General features: G+C 38.8%; 1 protein-coding gene across 3 annotated transcripts in view; it reads right to left on the minus strand.

Annotated features, from left to right (window-relative positions):
• Positions 1–1,189: 1,189 nt before the first annotated feature.
• The window catches only part of ZDHHC13 (zDHHC palmitoyltransferase 13), a 48,256-nt gene continuing 29,218 nt past the window's right edge, over positions 1,190–20,227 (minus strand). For all 3 annotated transcript variants that reach the window (XM_074372252.1, XM_074372253.1, XM_074372254.1), the window contains 8 exons: positions 18,682–18,784; positions 13,825–13,947; positions 12,881–12,943; positions 12,086–12,179; positions 10,365–10,448; positions 6,443–6,600; positions 4,113–4,210; positions 1,190–1,789 (listed from right to left, as the gene is read on the minus strand). In XM_074372252.1, the coding sequence (XP_074228353.1) occupies positions 1,651–1,789; positions 4,113–4,210; positions 6,443–6,600; positions 10,365–10,448; positions 12,086–12,179; positions 12,881–12,943; positions 13,825–13,947; positions 18,682–18,784 (862 nt within the window). In that variant the 3' untranslated portion in view covers positions 1,190–1,650. The remainder of the gene's footprint in view (positions 1,790–4,112; positions 4,211–6,442; positions 6,601–10,364; positions 10,449–12,085; positions 12,180–12,880; positions 12,944–13,824; positions 13,948–18,681; positions 18,785–20,227) is intronic.

Consider the following 20,227-nt stretch of genomic DNA (forward strand, 5'->3'; position numbering starts at 1 on the left):
CTTTCCCCAACTTTTAACTCTAACAATATTTTATTTGTACCCATCATGGCTTTCAGTGTTTTCTACATTCTACATTCTACATACACATTATAGTCTCATTTATCTTAGCTTCCCTTCTGGACTGTAAATTCTATGATTAGCATGCCCAATTAAATGTTTTATGGCTTGCAAGACCTAGCTTGGTGCTCCATAAATATTTGTGGAATAATTTTAAAATGAATGAAATGTGCTTTTCATGTTACATATCAATTAGATGTTCTGGAAGATAGAGGCTCTGGGAATTTCAATTTTAAGTAAGTGAGTCCCAGGCCCCTGCCCATCCCTATGATTCTGATCTAAATGGTCTATGGATCACAATTTGAGAATATTTACTTGGTAGGGGTTGGTGGGAAAGGAAGGGAGAGAGAGAATATAGCCAGAAAAAGTCCTTCTGTCCCTCAGATGAGAATTGGTTGTCAAGCACAATTCTGAGCACATCGCGTCCTGCTTTAAAACCCTTCATTCACTCAAAAAGTTAATTCAAATATTTATTGAACACATACATGTCAGGCGGTATCTAGAAGGCTGGGACTCTAGAGTGGGTACCCCACTTAGTATCCATGTGACATTGGAGAAGATATAAACTTCTTTAGGCTTTAGTTTCCTTATTTGAAAGGCTCTGTAGAAAAAAGGAGAACATATCTTTGAGGAACTGAGAGGTGAAACTGAAAGGTGGTTAGAGTACGACGAGTGGTCCAAAGTAAGATGGTAAACAAAACAAGGCTCTGTCCTTCAGGGCCTGTAGCTTTTACCCCAAGAGCAATGGGAACCTAAGGGAGGGTTTTCAGCAGGAAGGCGTCATGTCCAGGGGCATATATATGTATTACATATACATGATACACACACACACACACACACACACACATGAAAAAGTTCAAGTGGAATTAGCATTTCCTCCAGAACAAGGGAAATTAGCAATTACAATCACACCAGTGTAATATTTTGAGGGTACTAAGTACAAATACTAATTAATCTTTAAGACTTCCTATGTTCAATTTTCTAAGCAAGATGGAAAAGAAAATTAAATCTTGCTGTTGGTGTTAATGGTGATCTCAACTCATTCCTGGAACTGGGAATGTTTATGTCCTATATACACCTTTCCTCATTTTAAAACTCTAGAAGTGTCAAGTATCAGAAACTTAGTCTCAACTACAAAAAAAAATTTTTTTTATTAAGTGTGAAAGCAAAACAGGTACATCTATTTAAATATTTTTTACATATTTATAGATAAAACAAAGACAAATAATTTATCAAAAATTACAAGTTTAAAGAATAGTACTATTTTGAAACAGCCAATAAAGTATCTGAAAATAACCATATTTTCTCCATAATTGGTGAATACTATCTCCAAAAAAAGGGGGAACTTGCGTTTTCTTGTGAAAAATGTTTATTTTTAGATGTCTGCCAAGAAGATTGTTTAGGAACAGTCCATCTTGCTAAATCTGAAAAAGTGTAATGTCTTTCTCAAGAACTTCTGTTTTTACCAAATGGCTTTAAAAACCACCTGTGTTTTCCTTTGGGCTTAGGTGAATTCTTAATCTTCACTTGCAGACCACAGACACATCAACACAAACACAAACAAATCAGAGTGAGAGTTTTGGGCTGTCTTCTTCATACTGAGCGAAGAACTTTCTCCTTAGCTGGGTGAAAGACCATGGTGTACTGTGACGTCCAGTCTACTGCACAGGGTTTGACCAAGCCAAAGCAGCCACACCGAAAGAAATCTGCAAGGTTCTGTGTGAACCCAAGGCTGCCAAGAAAGGAAGAGAACACGTCTTACTACGTTTCCTATTAACATTTGACAAACATTCATTCAAACCATAATCATTCACTGAGAATTTACAATGTACATCCTTTGAAGATCCTGCAGGAATAGGCAAATCAGACATTTCCTTGAATTCATGGCCCTTAAGACTGAAGCTGAGTTCCATTTCTGGACCTAAATCTCTATTTTGAGATTCCCTGGCTTCTGTCCAGTGACTTAAGTCCATTTTGGGTCCCCACTCACTAGAACAGTCACTGCCATCATTAAGCTTCTTTCTTTCCATTCTCACTGCTCCAATTCAGACTTTGAGTATCTCAAAGGCTAGACAGGCCAGAAAAACTGGTATCAACAAGACAGGATTCTTCTAAATTTTCTAAGAAACCCTCTAAATGTCTCTAGCTCAATTTCTTCATCTTATATACTGAAGGAGTCAGGTCCTCCAAAAACCTGTATATTCATAGCCCCTCATCTCCCAATCAAACTCCTTTAAAAACATTCCTCTGTCCAGAAGCTCAAATTCAAATTCCTTACCTTTGTATTAACAGCCCTACACAATAAAGCCTCAGGACTCCTCAGGTGTTGGCTCTTTGAACTCATCTATATAGACCTTTTGTTACAGCTACCCTGGCTTTATTTTTCCCACGATCACAACCAGTGGGGCTAGTCTTCTACCCTGGAACCCACACACCCCTACTCTTCCTTTAAGTCCAACCAGTTCTCAAGGCCCAGGTATGGGCCCACTCCCCCTCTGGAGCCTTCCTGACTACATGTCTTCACCATCATTTTTTCCTCCACTGAATTCCTGAATACTATCATCTATTCCATCTACAATGAATATTTATTTTTATGCATATGCCCCATCTTTCAAGTGCCTAATCCCACGCCTGAAACACATCAGAACACAGCTGTGTGGACAGATGATTGCGCCGCTGCCGCTGTTTATTGAGTGGGCAGGAAAGTACCAAGGCTGCTCAGAAGGCAGCTTCCTAGGAAGAAGGCGGACCACATGAAATTGATGGGGTGGAGGCAGGGAGGCACCTTGGGGATTGACAGGGCCCAGCGCAAGTGCTAGCCAGTAGGTGAAAATAACTTACGGGAAGACAAGTAAGACCAGTCTTTGGCTTGAGCAGAATTTAGAAGCTAGATTCAAAGTGGCTCCAAGGCTTTACCTTTAGTTCCTCCAGTAATATTGCCGTTACTCAGCAACTTCCCTACATGCCCCAGCTCTCTCACCGCTAGCCCTTTATTCAGACTCTTCTCTAGGGCTTGGAATGCCCTTCCCTCCTTCCTCATCATGCCCCGCACCACATCTCTCAAGGCTCAGCTTAAAATTCCACCTCTATCACAAAGACGTCCATACTTCGGTGGAGTAAATATTTTTCTGGTTAAATCACTGAGAAAGGGACTTCATGATGACTGCCAGTTTGAAACAATGTCACAAGCTTAACATTACTCTCTACTCTTCAGCACTTTGGCTGTCTCTTCCCAATTAAGTCAGTTTCTCTCCTCTAAACACATCATAGTCATATTCCAGGCTCTGATTCCCTTGTCCAACAGCCTAACAGTTTCATCTTGCACCATGAGTGTGCTTTAAAATAGACTGCTCGTGAGATATGCGGTGAGCCTTCAAATCCCTAGAGGACTCCAGGTCACCTCTGCAGCACTCCTGGCCTCTGGATCCCGATAAATATGACAGGGAGATAAGCTTCAAAGCCTGATCGTTTGTAGCATAAGATGATGGCCTTCCTACAAATACCCTCATTTTCAACTGAGGACAGGATTTATACAACCAATGCTCTGGGGAGAACACATCCCAAACCTGAAAAACTAGCTTTTCCCTGACATTGGTGGGCACATTTAAACACAGAGCTGTAAGAATTACTTGTAGTAGAAAGCCAGGCTGAAAATCCTGGCAAAGCTCATAACAGAACGCTTTCTACAGAGAGTTCTGTGGCCGGCTCTCTCAGCCACGTGCTTCGTTATCTCACACTGACTTCATGCCAGCAATATGCAGTCTTGTGACCATGTGGCTTGAGTGAAGAGATTCCCCACTCTGGCAAAACTTCAAAGTCACTTACTGTTTGTGCTGAGTCCAGGAGACTAAATCCCAAATTCTTACCACCTTGGGGCTCATGACCTTATCACTCATCTCCTGTCACTGAGGCGTCCAAGAAAGAAGAGGTTCAACTCTACCAGATGGCCAGTTAGAGGACGGCAGCATAGTCATAGGTGGTGACCTTAGGTTGGGAAACCCACGGCTAGGCCAGCACCTTCCACAGACCCAGAGGGCAGAGTAGGTCTCACTTACTTGTATGGCGTCCTCCTGAGGGACAGCGTCTGTTTCATATGCCTGCTCTGCTTCAGCAGGCTGGTCTTCTCATGGGAGGTCAGGCCCAGAAAAGCAATCTGAAAAAGAAGATTGGAAGCTACATGAAAAATACCACTATGTTGAGGCTCCATCACTCTTAGCAGTGCACCACAGGACACTGGCAAACATTCAGTTCTCCCTCAAAGACGACATCACCCAGCCTTCCAACCAAGGATCATGGTGAGGGCAAGGATTCAGCAGCTCTAAACTAGACTACCCTATGTGTATCTTAGTCACTGGGCATTTTTTTTTTTGATTGTCTGATTATTACTAACCTTCAAGAAAGCACAGTGCATTGACTTAGAGTCATGAAATGATTGCTTCAGCCATGGCTTATGGTCATATTTAGATTCTCAACACATTCAGTATTCAACTTTCAGATGAATGAAACAATATAACATCAGTATTAGCGTAATTATCTTAACCTGTGTATGTTTCTTAGTGTGTCTTTGAAAAGCACCAAATAAAAGAGTTAATCTGAAGTGAAGAACATTTAAATCCATAAATTTGTGGTAGGGTAATACTTAAGGTAACTTAAACAACTCCCAAATGATTAGAACCCATATTATTCACTGAGATATCTCATCTAATTCTCAAAACAACCAAACATCAGGTTCCTTATATGCAAATCAGAGATTATCCAGGCATCCTCATCAGATTGTCTACGGATCTGAGATAATGTATTTAAAATATTCAGTGCAGAGGCTGATAGAGATACTAACTGGTCCAAGGCTGCACAGCTTAGAAACCGGCAGAACTGGGACAGACACCTCAGTCAGTGTGAGAATAAAACCCAGGGTCCTTGTCAGCAGTCTACAGTCAAAGTGACTCATCTACACACTCAGGAAATAAAAGTCTTCAAATAACTGGATTTTATTTGACTTTACTTTCAATTCTTATATTTAGAAACTCTCCAAAACTTTGAGTCCACTTTTCTGCCTTAGAGAGTATAGACATATATACTAAAAATTAAGGATATTTTAGTCTCAAATAACTTGTTCTAAGAGTCCAGGAAAGAAGAAAAAGAATTAGAATTGATGTCTCAAATCTTAGATTCTACTTCTAACTCCACCTCCTACTGAGCCTTATGACCATAAACAAGAACTCAGTATCTCTTAGGCATAGTTTTCTCATCCATAAAATGGAAACACTATTTTGGCACAGTCTGAATCTCAAGCGTTTGTGAAGCAATAGATGGGAAGGTGATTTGGAATATGTAAAGCATGTATAAACATTAGATATTATAGATGATCATAATTAATATTATTAATGACTGATACTAACATCCATTCTTACTGTCTGAGTCTGTAGATATCGAATAGGAGATAAGGATGAATATTTAGAAACCGCAGTTCAGTCAGTATTATTAATTAATTCCTTTCCTTAGAAATTTTTTCCTTTTTCTTACTTTATTTTTGTATTATTATTGCAGAATTGGTTACTTGCCCATGAAAATGGAATACATTGTGCTTTTGTCGAGTAATGTTCTAATTATCAGAGGTCTGGCGGTAATTGGCTCATACTGATCATGGCTGTCCATTCTATGAAGGCAGGCCATAGCAACAATGAGAATTAGGTTATGCTCATAAAGGCAGGCAGGCAGGCAGCAGGGAAGGGATAGAAGCTTCAGAGAAAACTGAAGGTGGAGGCTACCGCCTGGAGTGTGAACTTTCTAATGGTCATGACCTTCTCTGCAAGTGTAATTACCATGTCCATTGGTTAGTGATGTATCTTTCCTTCCTTCCCCACTTCTATCTACTTATGTACTGCATAATAATAAGGATAACAAACAGGGCTGGAAAAAGTGAGGGAACATAATCATCTCACATTTGCACAATTGTTTACAGTTTATACCATGCTTTCACACACCATATAACTTTATTGTATGATGGAAAAAGCCCTTGAATGGACTGTCAGAAGACCTAAGTTTCCAGCTCTCATTTTTGCCATTCACTGGGTGACCCTGAGCAACTCAATTCACCTCTCTGTACCTCTATCTATGAAATAAGGTGGTTAGATTAGATAACTCCTACACCAACAACTTATTATTCTAAACTTTAAACCATCCTGTGAGAGTAGATAGGCATTACTATCCCCATTTTATAGACAAGGAAACTGCAATTCAGGAGTCAAATGACATGCCTAGACCCACAAAGTGACAAAGGTGGAATCTGAATCTAAGTCTTCTGATCTGAAATTCAAGTCTTTCTACCTCACTCTGGGTTATTAGAAATTTTACTCAAAGGCATTGGAACAAAAGAAATAAATACCTGAAAGAGCTGATTTATTAATAAAAATGTTGACCATGAGAAATGGAAACTTGCCAACATGAAGATATATAAGACCCAAGGGGAACAAGCCACAATCTGATTGAGGTAGGTCCACAGTCCATCTTCTTTGAATGTTGTAGCACAATGATTTGACCAATCTGTGAATTCACAAAAAAGGAACCCATTATTTAAAAAGGCAGCAAACCAGTGATCATTCTTCACAAAGATTAAAACCACTGCAGTTCTATTTAGGAAATAGAGAAAGTAAGACATGATGGCATAGGTCAGAACTCAACTTTAAGATTTTATCTTTCAAATGCTAGCTCAACAAAGATTTAAACAAAAAAAGGCATCTGTTAAGGCTATGATAATATCGTGCTGGTAGTTGGCAATGAAGTAATAAAAGCAAAAAACGCCCATAAAACCATCACTAAAATCAGCATATTCAGCATAAAATGCACTTGCCATAAGTTAATTGTTCAAGAACTTGGTAACTGAGAGTGATTATTTATTTAATAAATATTTGTCCTAGAAAATTATCTTATCCATGTTACGGCAACTTACGGGTCAATTACAGAACTGAATATAAACCTTTATCAAGGGTTCAGATCAACAGGCCATTGCTGTGGGCACAACATATCCTATTAGCACCTAGATACCATTGGAACACGACCTAACAACATTTACAGTTATTGAGTGTACATCTGCATTGGTATCGTAATTAATCCCACAGCGGGAAAAAAGCCAGGTGAGGGAACTCATGAGACAAGACACCCCTAAGAAAAAGATAGAGAACACGATTCATATGGTCTCAGCTCAGTTTCTCCCCAGGAATATCTACTTATATACCAATCAACAGTGAGGCCTTCACTATGGCCTTCATGATACTGACCCCATAACTCATGCAGCCAAGAGCAGCAGTAAGGAGAATACAGGTAGGAAGCAGCAGAAATAAGGGGACAAGTTTTCAAGGTTAAGTAAAATCAATGAATTTAAATAGGTATCATGGCCATTCATAAAGGACAAATTATTCTTGAAATCAGAATTGCATAGATTTGCACCTTGAGGTTTAATAAACGTCTCTGATAATTTGGTAAGTAGTTTTAGACACTTTCCCAAAGTAGCACTTAAGAGCTCTTGGGACAGGAAGAAAATGAGTCTATAACTTTACTACCAATTGTCTGTCCATTTAAGCCCTAAAAATCTTTTTTTTTTTTTAACTTTTTGAGTCTCATCAACCATTTCTCATGAATATATACCAGAAGCAATCTAAGGGCAATCATCATAGAGTAACAATTAAGGTAAAAAAAAGTTAAGGGAAGTTACACTCTCTTTAGAGCTTCTCACTAGGACAGCAAAGAAAGATGCATTCCATGTACCTGATATGACAAAAAAAGAATATAATTTCCAACAGCAGGCAGAGAAAACAGCTGCTGAGGGGGAAAGAATATCTACTTTCAGCTTATGGATTTCTACTGCTCCTTTCTGAGAATTTTTTTGATAACACAGCATGACTCTGAAACTGAAATTTTCATAGGACTGATTTCAGATTTATCAAAGATAGGGCTGCAAATGGCCACATATACTCTCTTATGCAATATAACACTTAATATGTATTAATAATACATTCTTATCAGGTAGTCATTGGCTAATGATATCGCTCCAGGTCATTTTCATCTTGGTAAATAGCTCTGAAAGTTACCATGTTTTTTCTAACAATGATCCAAAAATCTTTCTCCCTGTAACTTGCAGGATGCTGACACTTTGAGTTACTTACTGCCTATCCTGAAAACAGACCTCACAAAAGAGGAAAATGGATGGAGGCTGCACGGAGCCAGAGTAGCTGGAACTGTATCACACAGGGAGGCGGGTGTACAGCACCATTCTAGCACCAGGAGCATTCATGATAAACAAAGAAGGTGGTATGACAGCACAGCCTCTCTTTAGGAAAATGGGGCAAAAGTTCCTTTTTCCTATCTGTGAAATAATGATAAATGACATGATGTCCTCATTCAGTGTAAAGAAATACTGTCAGAATATAATGGGATAAAAGTAACAAAATATGTTCAGCTAGTCTATACAGTTGTAAGTGAATGTACAGCGGGACTGTTTCTAAGAAACAAAACATAATGTAAAAATTGGTTGAGAGTCAGAGAATAAAGGCAAAGAGGAGGGAAGAACAAATGTATGCAACTTGGAAAGAATGAATGTGATGGAAAATTACTTCTGTCCTTATCAATACAGTCTTATGCTGGACATAGACAACAAACAAAGGTGACTATTTTTAGCGAAGAGAGAGAATGGGGAGAGACAAGAGTGGTGTAAAATCTGGCTCCTCTCCCTGAAGATCAAGTCCAAGGGACAAGTGGGTCCCTGAGCCAGCTTAAAAGGGTTTTCCAGGAATATGCTTTATTGTCTGGCCTTAAAAGGGCAGCTCTTTCAACAGAAAAAAGCATTGTCAAAAAATCTTTTATTTCTTACTACAGGACATAACCTAAGAGGTTTTAAAATTCCAATGCTCAGGAACACTGATGGCCTTTGACAAGAACTGAGATCAGGGATCACAACCTTCTGACTCAGGTCCACTGGAGATAGTGGCATTTGCACTGAGCTACAAAAGCTTTCCCTAGTGATTGGAGACACCTAAGGTATCTGGTGGGAAAGGGGCTGACAAGGTAACTGAGGCCCTCTCCATGTCTTTGGAAGGGCTAAAAATAGACCATTTCCTAAATATTAATTAACAATCTCTAAAAATGAAACCCTAAACAAAACTTGTAATACTGGATTTTTCTGGGGAGGGTAACTGGGAGGTTAGGGGACAGCACCAGAGGAATTATCTTCCAAAAACTAAACAAAATTTAAACTAGAGAAAAGTCGGTGGGTGAGGGGCTGGGCGGAGATGGGTGTTTAAGGAGCAGTAGGGTTTGGGATGCTAAAGGGAAAAGAAAAAATGTACTAAAAAACTTTTGACGTCTTTCTGAATCATTCCAGATTTTAGTTCAAGCAACAGATTAGTGTTCTACTGGCAAAATTTAAGACTTGAGCATAACAGGAGGGTGGATGGAAACGGATTAGTAGTGAAGCCTCTGCCTCTAGAATACAATTCTTCTAAAACTTTAATACATAAATAATGAGCAGTTAAATAAAGTCAAAATAAACTACGAGCAGTGTAAGTTTTTCCAGTTAGGTAACCTAGTCCAAGGTTTGAAAAGCAAAGTCATGCAATTCTTCAGAGCTAACCAAAATCCTTCCTGCTTCAATTTAAACCCTGTTCTTAGTCGATCACCTTGGAATAGCTCAGTGTCACTTCGTACATGAGATTCCTCAGCGCCCTTTCACACTGCTACTGAGCAGTCAGTTTCCTTTCTCAGGGATACAGAATAAGTATCTAATGTTTTCTTCCAAGTTACTATTTCCAACCTTTGAATAATTGTTCTAGTTTTCCCATCAGGTCTTGAGCTGTGACTTGATATTTGTTAAATGGCACGAGCTTTCTGAGTTTTGTTCCTTAATTACTGTGACCACCTCCCTCCTCCCTCAACCTCTCTACTACCATTTTTTACCCCTATTTTATTTACTTATCACTTCCATTGCTTTATACTTGAGCAACTGATTTTTACTCATTCCAAAGTAAAATGGGGGATAAATCTGCACTTACCTTAAACAAATCTCTATTTTTGACCAATTCTCAAATTTATCAAGGTCACTTTAGAGTACAATCTCTTCTGAAGTACTGACAACTAACCTCTTCTAGCATTTCCTGCAGCTTTCCAATGCTGAGAAAGTCTTACAGGCATCCATTTCATTTTTATTAGGCATGGTTTATAGTCACCCAGCCAATACGTGACATATAAGGGTTTACAAGAAAAAGTATGTGTGAGTGTGGGTGCATAAACTTGCTATAAGAAAAATGTATACTTACAGATGAAAGATTCATATATAATCCAGTCACACACAACGGAAAGGAAAAATAGGAAGAATATGTAATAGTGATGGTTGCCAAAACCTATATCAAAAAGAAAAACAACATATTTAATACTTTCTTACAACAATTTTCCAGATTAAGACCTTATTAACCACTTCCCTGTCAAAAATCTCCACCAAAGTAAAAAAGAAATAAACCAATGCTTTGCTTTTAAACACAACTAAACCAAAGCCAGACAGCTCTGATATGTCATGCTCAGCTGTCCATGTTAACTAAACTACTAGTTATTCACCAACTTCCTAAAAGAAGACACTTCTTCTGGACAGAACAAAGTTTACTAAGCACATATGGCTCTAGGATGGCCTATACAGTGCTGGAGGGAGGGGAGTGGGCAGGATTTTGGGCAAATCATACACTGTCTCTTCCTTCCTTCCATGTAACAAGTTTATGTAAGTAAAACTTCTGGACATCAAGGATTGACTTGGTCTCAGGAACAGACAAAATGAATCTGAGGGGCAGCACTAAACAGATATGTTGCAGGAGACTGGACACAGCAAAGAGGGGCAACCTGCAGCCTGGGAAAGGTCTACGGAAGCAAAGAAGGGGTGAGCCATGCCCCCTGTGGTATGTGCCACACTCTTGATGCCGGAGATGACAGCACTTTGATGCTAATGACACAAAAGCTCCTCAGCTACCATCATGTTCCCACTTTCTCCCGAGGTAGCAAAGCCCAGCAGAAGAAGCAACTGGACTCAGGAGACCCAGATTTACGAATGACAAGCTGTGTGACTACAGGTATGTCAATTTCTCTGATTCAGTGTTCTTATTTGTCACAGGGGGACAAAATCCCTTCTACTTCACAGGCCTGTGGCAACCAAAGCGGATGATGCATGTGAAGACACCATGTAAATGCAGTGTAAGAGAAGTGTGTGGTCTCATACTATTGTTTCTCCACTGCCATTCAAGGCTGCCTGTTATGACACCAATCATCTCATCTTTACGGTGGGATGGGGTCCATGAAGCCTGGGGGCCCAGGAATGATCTCTTCACCTGTCCTCTAGGAACAGTAGAGAACATCAGAATGCACTGAGGAAACCTGTCTGAGCTGATGAAACCTTTTGTTCATCGGGATTATAAAAGCACATTCTCTCCTGAAGACCCATGACATAGTTCCTCTGAAGTTCCTCATAATAAAGCCCCAGCTTTACTGTGACGGGTCAGAGCAAACCCAGGGCTGCAGATCAGGACAAAGAATATTCCCTGGGCAGAAGGCAATCCCCAGCTCTGCTGTCTCTGATTCTAGCTCCTACCTGAGCCTTGGAGGCAATTAGAGAAGGTGAATGAGGGACAAGACACAAAATACAGAAAGAACTTGCTATTTGGAAGACTGATGCTACTAAAGTGACCTCAAGCAAATAATCTGACGTTTTATATATTTACAACTCTAAAATGGAGAGAATACCAACCTCTGATGATCAAACAGGATATTATATGTGAAGGTGCTTTATAAATGCTAAAATACTAAACAAATGACATTAATTATTATTATCAACATCAACAGTCAGTTTTCCCAAAGTGTAAAACAACAGAGATAATTCTCTGGCAAGGAAGAGCTACAGAATGGACCCCTTAAAATGTCTTTCCACTTTTTCTGAGTCACACCCATAACTAAATATAGCTAAACTTCAAAATGGCCAATGAAAACTTGACTCTCTCACCAATGCACCGTCCAGTCCACAGGCAGTGTTGATCGTATCGAGCCACACAGGAGTTACACACATGGCAATGGAGTGACCTTAACGGCTTCCTGATCTAAGGGGGTAATTAAGAGAAATCCAAGCAAAAATCAGAGTCTCAAAGTGGTAACAAATCACAAGCAAAATCTTATTCCTAAATCGTAAAGGCACTGGCACAAATAATCCTAAATAGAGCATCAGTTCACATAGAGGCTCTGGAATGCCTTATTACTGTTTTCTTTCACATGTATCTTTTAATGAGACCAACACTAAAGTGGATCTGAATTCCAGAGCCTACTGACACTGACTGAGGGAAATGAGGCAGCACCTCAGAGCAGAATGAGAACTGCACCAAGGAAAAGGGAACCCAAGTTACATTTCTGGCTCTGCCAATAATCTGGGGAAAGTTATTTCTTCCCTTTAGGCTATGAATCCTCAGTTGCTAAATTAAAGGTTTCAATAAGTGGTTTCTAGGGTCCTCATGAACCTCCAACTCCAAGTTAGTTCTAATATATGCTTCATGGCAGGACAAAGCAAATAAAACAAAGACATTAACCACAGGCAATTTCAAGAGATTATAAACATCATTCTCCCATATATTCAAGGCAGAAAATTGTTGACAGTAATGCAAAAATTAAACAAACAAATTTTACACCTGGTAAAAAGAAAGGTGTATAAAGATACCATGAAGATTTGACAAATGCTTACATACGCGATGTAACCAAGAATCTGCTTTTACTATGGGAAAAACAAATTATAAAGAAAAGACTCACTCACAAGACATGATGTACAAAATGTTCTAAAGTCCAGAGAGCCGGTCTCTGCGAGAGTGATGATATTCTGAAAGACATCAAGTGTGAACTTAATGCTTACGTTTTACTGGGGAATGGATGATGCCTGGTTATATACCATTCTCACAGCTCTCTCCAAACTGAGGTAGCTAGAAAAGCAATTAGGAAGGCTTGCCATCTTATAATTCTGTGCTTGAAATATGTGACTTTTCAAGGTTGCATTTTCAACCATAGCCAATAAATTAGAATGTACAGAAACTACACCCCTACTTCCCGCCATGAATGGCAACAATCTCCCAGCCCTAATCTGCTAGAGAAAAATAAATACACACATATACACTCATAAAGAGGAAACAAAAAACACCTGTATACATCAGAACTAACGGTTATAAGCACCAAAGGCACAGCCTTTCAGTAACATTAGCTTTAAGTAACAAAGAAGACAACAGAGCCTCCCCAAATTCTAAATGTTCACGAGCAATGGAAGACACACCGTATCATCTGACGTCTTCCTCACGTCCGAGGAAAAGAAGGGGCATCTCTTTAGCCAGTAAGGAGAAGGACTCCCCTTAGCCCCTGCCTAGATACCCTCCATGTGTTTGATGGGGGAACTTAAGCTAAAAAATCATTATGTAAGTATTATTACAAAGAAGTAGGAGCTTATATCTACTGATGGAAATTGTATCTGAAAAAGCCTTGGTAGGATATTACTGTAATAGAAAATAAAAATATTTTTTAAACTTTCATATAAATAAGCATGACAGCGGAGAAATCTCATTTTGCTGATTTAATCAACATTCATGTCACATCTATTAGGTGCCAGGCACTGGAGATGCAGCCCTGGCAAAAACCAACATGGCTGTGACCTTCTGTAGTTTACATGCCCTCCTATTTTAAAAAAAAGTCAGTAATATTACAAAAAAAACTCACCATTTTCTTTTCTTCTTCAGAAGCCTTAGTGAAGCCTGGATCAGTGGCCCAAGTCTTGTAGAAAAAGTAGAGGAAAGCTGTTATGCTGAAAATGAAAACAAAATAGACAGGGGTGCCACCTAGATGTTAAAGCCAAGTTAAGGAACATATCAGACTTCCAGTAAAAATAGCATAATTATGATGTAAGCAAATTTTATCACTGGTGCCTAAGAATCTCTTTCCCTACATTCTAGCCTCACCTTCCCTTATGTACACACAACCCTACCCTCAAAGCTGGCCCTATCCTATGTTCTAATCCTATAGGAATTGGCTCATAGTTGGCTAATAATTAATCTCTTCTCATTAGTTGAAACTCATAAAATGTTGATAGGAATAGTTGCAATATATGAAGAACCTCCTAAAAACTGAAAAACCTTCCAGATCCAAATAAGTTAATTTCTAATGGTGTAACTGTGGCTTTCCTGTGAGTATCTAAAACAATATTTTTCGATCATTTCACCAAAATCATTAAAAAAAAACCCAAACCATTTAATTCAGAGATTCCAACTAAAAATATTTCCCTATATATTAGATAAACGCTTGCAAAACTTTCCTACTGTAAAGTTTATAGTATAACTTAATCCTCGTAATTGTATTAGGTTGAGTTAATCTAGAAACAAAAGAAAATGCTCTCCTTGCAAAGTGATTACAGATCAAATATCATCTGGAAAGGCAGATATTATGAACAAATTAAGATAAAATGATTCAAGGGTAAACATTACCCACTTTGAAGGGTTTCTGAAGTGGTACAAATTCTTTGTATAGGAAGTAAAATTTTGTTCCAGGGGAAGATATATGGATGCGCAATAATAGACCAATACACCACGAGTAAACAGTTCTCCTTGCCCAGTTTAAGTCATTATTGACACAGGAACTGTATCTGCCTTCCAAGGTTTTGCTAAGATGTCTTGTGCCAAACTTCACAGTGGAAAAGGTGGCCATAAAATACACTCTAAACCCTTGCTATTCAAAGTGTGGTCCACGGACCCATGCACATTATAGTTTGAAAAGCACTCCTCTAATCCACAAAAACTAGCACAATCACATCTGGTTCAGGGAGACAGGAACAAATCTTGTTGGTTTAGCTTATCAGTTTATCTGCAGGTGGGCCTGCAGGGGTTTAAGAAAGAGATAGGCTCTGAAAAAGTTATGTGAAATTGAAATTTTAATTCCCATAAAATTCTGATCAACACACATGACACAGTGTCAAAAATATATTCAGTTGAATCATATGATAATCTCACATTGAGTGGACTGAATTTAGGGCTCCTGTTCTGAATAACCTTCAAAACAAATCCCAGGAGAATCCATGGACTCTCACCTTTCAAGTAAGCTGCATTGTACTACATTCCTTCACAGAAAATCCAGACATTCCTTGCTTTCGTGCCCTTGCTTTGTGTGGTTCATTGCCCTCAAGTGCTCCTGACTTCCCCTCATTTACTCCTAAAACCACACTTTCAGGATGTCCAAGTCCTAACTGCCTTCAAGGCCTGACTTATACCCTCCCTCCCCTTTAGGTCTTTCCTGATTCCCTACAGAAAAGGATTCTCTCCCTTCCCTGCACCTAAGAATGGTTATTCTACGGCACTTAGCCTGGTTATAGTTATTGTGGACACCTCAGCCTCCCCTGTTAGCTTGTGACCCTTCTGAAGTTAAAAAATTTCTTGACGTGGATCTAAAATCTGCCTTTTGGTATCTTGGACTAACTGGTTTTCCTTCTTTAGCTCCTTTTTCTACACTGTAGGTGTACATTATGGCTGTCTTATAGATATACCCTACAGAAGCTGATTCCTCTTCTGTCCAATAAATTGAGTGCTCATTCTGTACAATGTACTGGCTTCCAAATGACAGGCTTCCAAACACTAGAAATCAGAAGGCAGAGCTCACACCTCCATGGTAAGCAGCAGCAGCATTTCTCATACAACACGGTTTTCTGGGTACGTTTCTCTGTTCCTGCTCACACTTGCCATTGTCTCTTTTAAAAGAACAGAATTTGAAACAGAGCAATTTTTTTTTTTTTTGCTTGGACACTCAAATGCTCCTTATCTATCAGTGGACACATTAGCTTCCTTGAAAGCTGCAGCACTACCCACACTGAACTTGTAGTCAAAGCCCCTCCGGCTCTTCTTCACTTGACCCAAAGCTATGTCATTCTCACCACAGTGTGTGTTTCTACACCCTGATTCTCTGAAACCCAGTATGTAAGACTTCACATGTATGCATCCTTCTTAAACTTAAACCAGTTATAGCTGGAATAAAAAATGTAATATTCAGTGGTTCACCATCTCTTTCCTGATTCTTAATCTTACTTCCAAACTCATCAGTAAGGTCCTGTCTCTCTCAAACCCACCTCATAAAAACCAAACACATTATTGCTGAACGTACAAAAAGCACCAGAAGAAACTGAAGAGCTAAACTAGAGCTGCTCGTAAAATTAATTCCAACATGTAGCCTTCCCCACAGATTTTATTCATATGAGTAATTAGTAACAATAATAAAACAATAGGAATTATTTACAGAATGCCAATTATGCAATGGGGACTATGGTCAGCACTTCACAGACATCACAGCATAGTAATCCTTGCAGCCATCCTGTGAACTTGCTACTGTGAACCCCAATTTACAGAAAAACTGAGACTCAGTGAAGTTTTTTGCCCAGTGGTATATAACTTGTAAGAAAAGAAGCCAAAGCTCCAATTCATTCTGTCTGATTCCAAAGACCATACTCTAGGGACACAGTGCCCCAGACCCTCTTCTCATGATGCGCAAGGTGGCTGCGGGGATGGAAGCCTCATGCAACCCAGACCTGGCAGCATGGGACAAGATTAGTACACATGCTCAGGATGGGTCATTCCAGGGCAGGACCTCAGTGCACACCCACAGCAGTTCAAACAGAATTGAACATTCAGCTTGAAAAACACTGATCTGATGGTGCCACCTACTGACCAACATGCTCTCACCAGCAGCAGACTCATGTGAGTACTTGGATCACATGGCTTTATGCTGTTTCATAAGAGTAAAATACCCCTCCTGTCGACTCCAACATCTGAAGATGCTGTCTAGCTATGGAAATCAAATCAGCTCTTCTGATGTAATGGCATCTTCACAAATAGTGAACAGCAGTAACCTCAACTGAATACTAACTTGAATACTAACTGAATATCTCTGTAATTGAAGTTTTGCAACTACAGTGGAGCTACATTTTTGTTAATATTGATGCTGCAAATCTGAAATAATTCAATGCAAAAACTACCTCATTTTGTGCAAATTCAGAAATAATGTGAGTTGCCCAAATATTAAAAATTCATCAAGAAATACAATTTTAAAACCATACTTACTCCATTGCACATGAGTTGGCAAATAAAAATATCACCTAGCCCTCTATTATGTTAATTACCCTAGAATTTACCAACCTCGGCATTTCTACAAGTGATCGAGTATTTTTATATCACATAATGATATCATCCCAGCCTTTAATAAGTGGTGGTAGCAAGGCTAGTGCTTAAAAAGCTGCCCTCAAGTCAATAATAACAAGACAAAGGTTAAATTAATAAAAATCTTTTGAAAAAAGTCAAGGGACCTCCATGTCAAGTTATGCCATTCATTTAGACATTTAGACTAGAAAATGTCTAAAAAATATTAGAGATAATGCTCAGAATTAAAAAGCATCATCAAAGTAAAAGCATGCTATTGTGATAGTAGATGTATGTATGCACTCTGAGAACCACATGCCTCTCTCCCTTTACATTTATTCCTATGAAAAAATATGCTTGAATTGAGTGTATGCATCTCTCTCCTAAACAGTATTCTTTATTTTCAAATGTGCCATATCAGAAAGAGAAATAACACAGAATTAAAGGAATATGCTTTAAGGTACATATCTACCACGTCCCTTCTTCTCCTACCCGTAAGGAAAGCAAGGCTCTAATAGCTTCCTAGGGTCCCTGGAAGGGGAGAAAGGAGCCCTGAAAGAGGCAAGAATCTCGAAAATTGGAGAAAATTCCTCCTTCCTAATGGGAGCTACAAATAGCTATAAACCAAGAAGTAACCCCTATCCTCACTTCTAGGTAACTGGGCTTGGCCAATCCTAAAAATACAATACACTCCTAAGCTAGACTTGGCCTGGGGACCCTCCTTCTCAGGAATAAGCCAATTCCTTAAATTGTTTTTTTAAAACCATGGGCTGCCATCCATTAATTAATAGGTCATGAAAGAATTAAGTGGGCTATGACCAGCATTTTTAAAAAAGGAAACAGAATAGGATAAAGTAACAAAATATCAGAGTAAAGCACACATTAGGATTATTATTTTCTGAAACTTGTTTCACATATGTTTTGGGTGGCAATGCAGATCTATTTTTACTGTGCATTGACAATCACTGCCTTGGATAACAACGCTGCACTGACCGTTGCTAAGGAGGACACATTTCCTCCAATATTCCTCCCACATGAGTCATCTTACCCAGAAGATTTATGAACCAACTATAACTGCTGACCAAGTTAAAAGAACCGTCTGACCTGAAAAAGAAAATCAAGGCACTACAACAAGTTTCTATGTATCTAAGTAAAACAACTCATTATATTTTTCTTTCCTATGAGTAATAAATACTAGACACCTGCTGTTTCCATAGTGTACTCTGAGATCATTTTCAGAATTGAGTAGATTCTCAACATTAAACATCTTCAACCAGAATCATTAAATGAATATAAATCTGACTTACATTCCCTGGATTTCTTCTAATATCTAAATTTCTAACAATGGCATCACTAATTTTTAAAAGCAAAGTGAGATATGCATTTAAATTTAAGCTTGAAGGATATCAGGAAAGAATAAGATAAGCCAAGTCACAAATATCCAAAAAATGGAACTTAGCAGAAAGACTGTCGGTAAGTACACAAGGCTCTTATAGCTGACCAAGAACCTAAAAGAAAAAAGGAGAAACATAGGTATTAGTGAAAACAAGTACGAATCATATTAATTTTAGTTCTAAATCCCCTTAAATAATAATAGTAATAATAATGATGCCCTCACATAACAGCATTCACTTACTGAGTGCTACGTGCCACTTTCCATGTGGTAACAGAGTGAACACCATCATCACCCCACTTTCCTTGTGAGAAAACCGAAGCACCACGACTCTCAAGTGAATGCTCTAGCTCTTTTTTTGAAGCTCCAATGGTGTCATAGTGAATGTTCTAGTTCTTATAACTCATACATTATTTCATTCCCAACAACTGTATATTTTCAATGAATCTTTTATTTCTATTGAAACATCATACTTGTATTTCTTTTTGGGGAGCATATCGTATTTTCAAATACTCCAAAATGTAAAAGTTTAAATACTTGGGAGATTCACCTTCACATTTAACAAGCTTTGTTCTAGAGGCTAGAAGGATATTTTTGAAATATACTGATGCACACAACCTTGAGCACTTTCATCCCATAATCAGCTTGAGAAGCAGACACTCAATATAAAAAGATACATAAAGCCTAACAGTGACACAGTCATCAAACACCAACCATCTCACTTGGGTCACAAGCAACTTGGAAGCCCACATATAACTTACTCAAATGTTTAACGCCATAGTTTAAAAAGAAAAAAAAAAATCTGCCTTTCACATTAAATACTTAATATAGCAAATCTATGCATGAATATAGTTTGCCTGGATCTACTTTAAAATTTATACCAGAAAAAAACAATGGTTGATGATGGATATGACAGGGTTTTTAAAAAGCTATCAAGACCATAAGCACAATTATGGTGAAATAGTATTTGAGAAAAACTAAAGACCTCGAACCTCAGGCACCCAACATGCCACCAGGATAGGCCACATGGAGCCCACGTGACCTCCACAGCATGGCCTGTCTGAGATTGTGCAGCAAAATGTGTTTGACCTAGTTAAGTGGTGCAGTAAACTACCTGGTTGGTAAGAGCCTGCTACTATGGCCTGTCTACCTCTGATGGGTGTCTCATAGCAGCCTGGATCGATAAGCAACCTCCTGTGGAGCCTAGTAATAGTGGCAGTTTACAGCTGCTCACCTCCGTGAAACTGGGACTCTACAAAGTGGGAGAGAGGAAAGCAGTATGGATAAAGCTACCATATGAATCTGTCTCTCATTTGAATTGTGCCTGTATGCTAAGCCTTGTGCAACTCACAAACCAAAGTTTCCATATAAGTTTGTAATAACGTGGGTTTCTATTAAAACAAACAAAATCTCAAATGCCCCTATCTTAGGTGAGTAGATATTGCTAGTCTTTGCTTTCTCTCTGCAAGAAAAAGAAAAAGTGATGATTGTAATTCAGCTTCTAATTTATTTGAAGAACAAGTCAATTCAGTTAGTGGAAAACAAATGAGTATCTCTA

Source organism: Camelus bactrianus, chromosome 10, assembly GCF_048773025.1.
Source record: "Camelus bactrianus isolate YW-2024 breed Bactrian camel chromosome 10, ASM4877302v1, whole genome shotgun sequence".
Lineage (NCBI taxonomy): Eukaryota > Metazoa > Chordata > Mammalia > Artiodactyla > Camelidae > Camelus > Camelus bactrianus.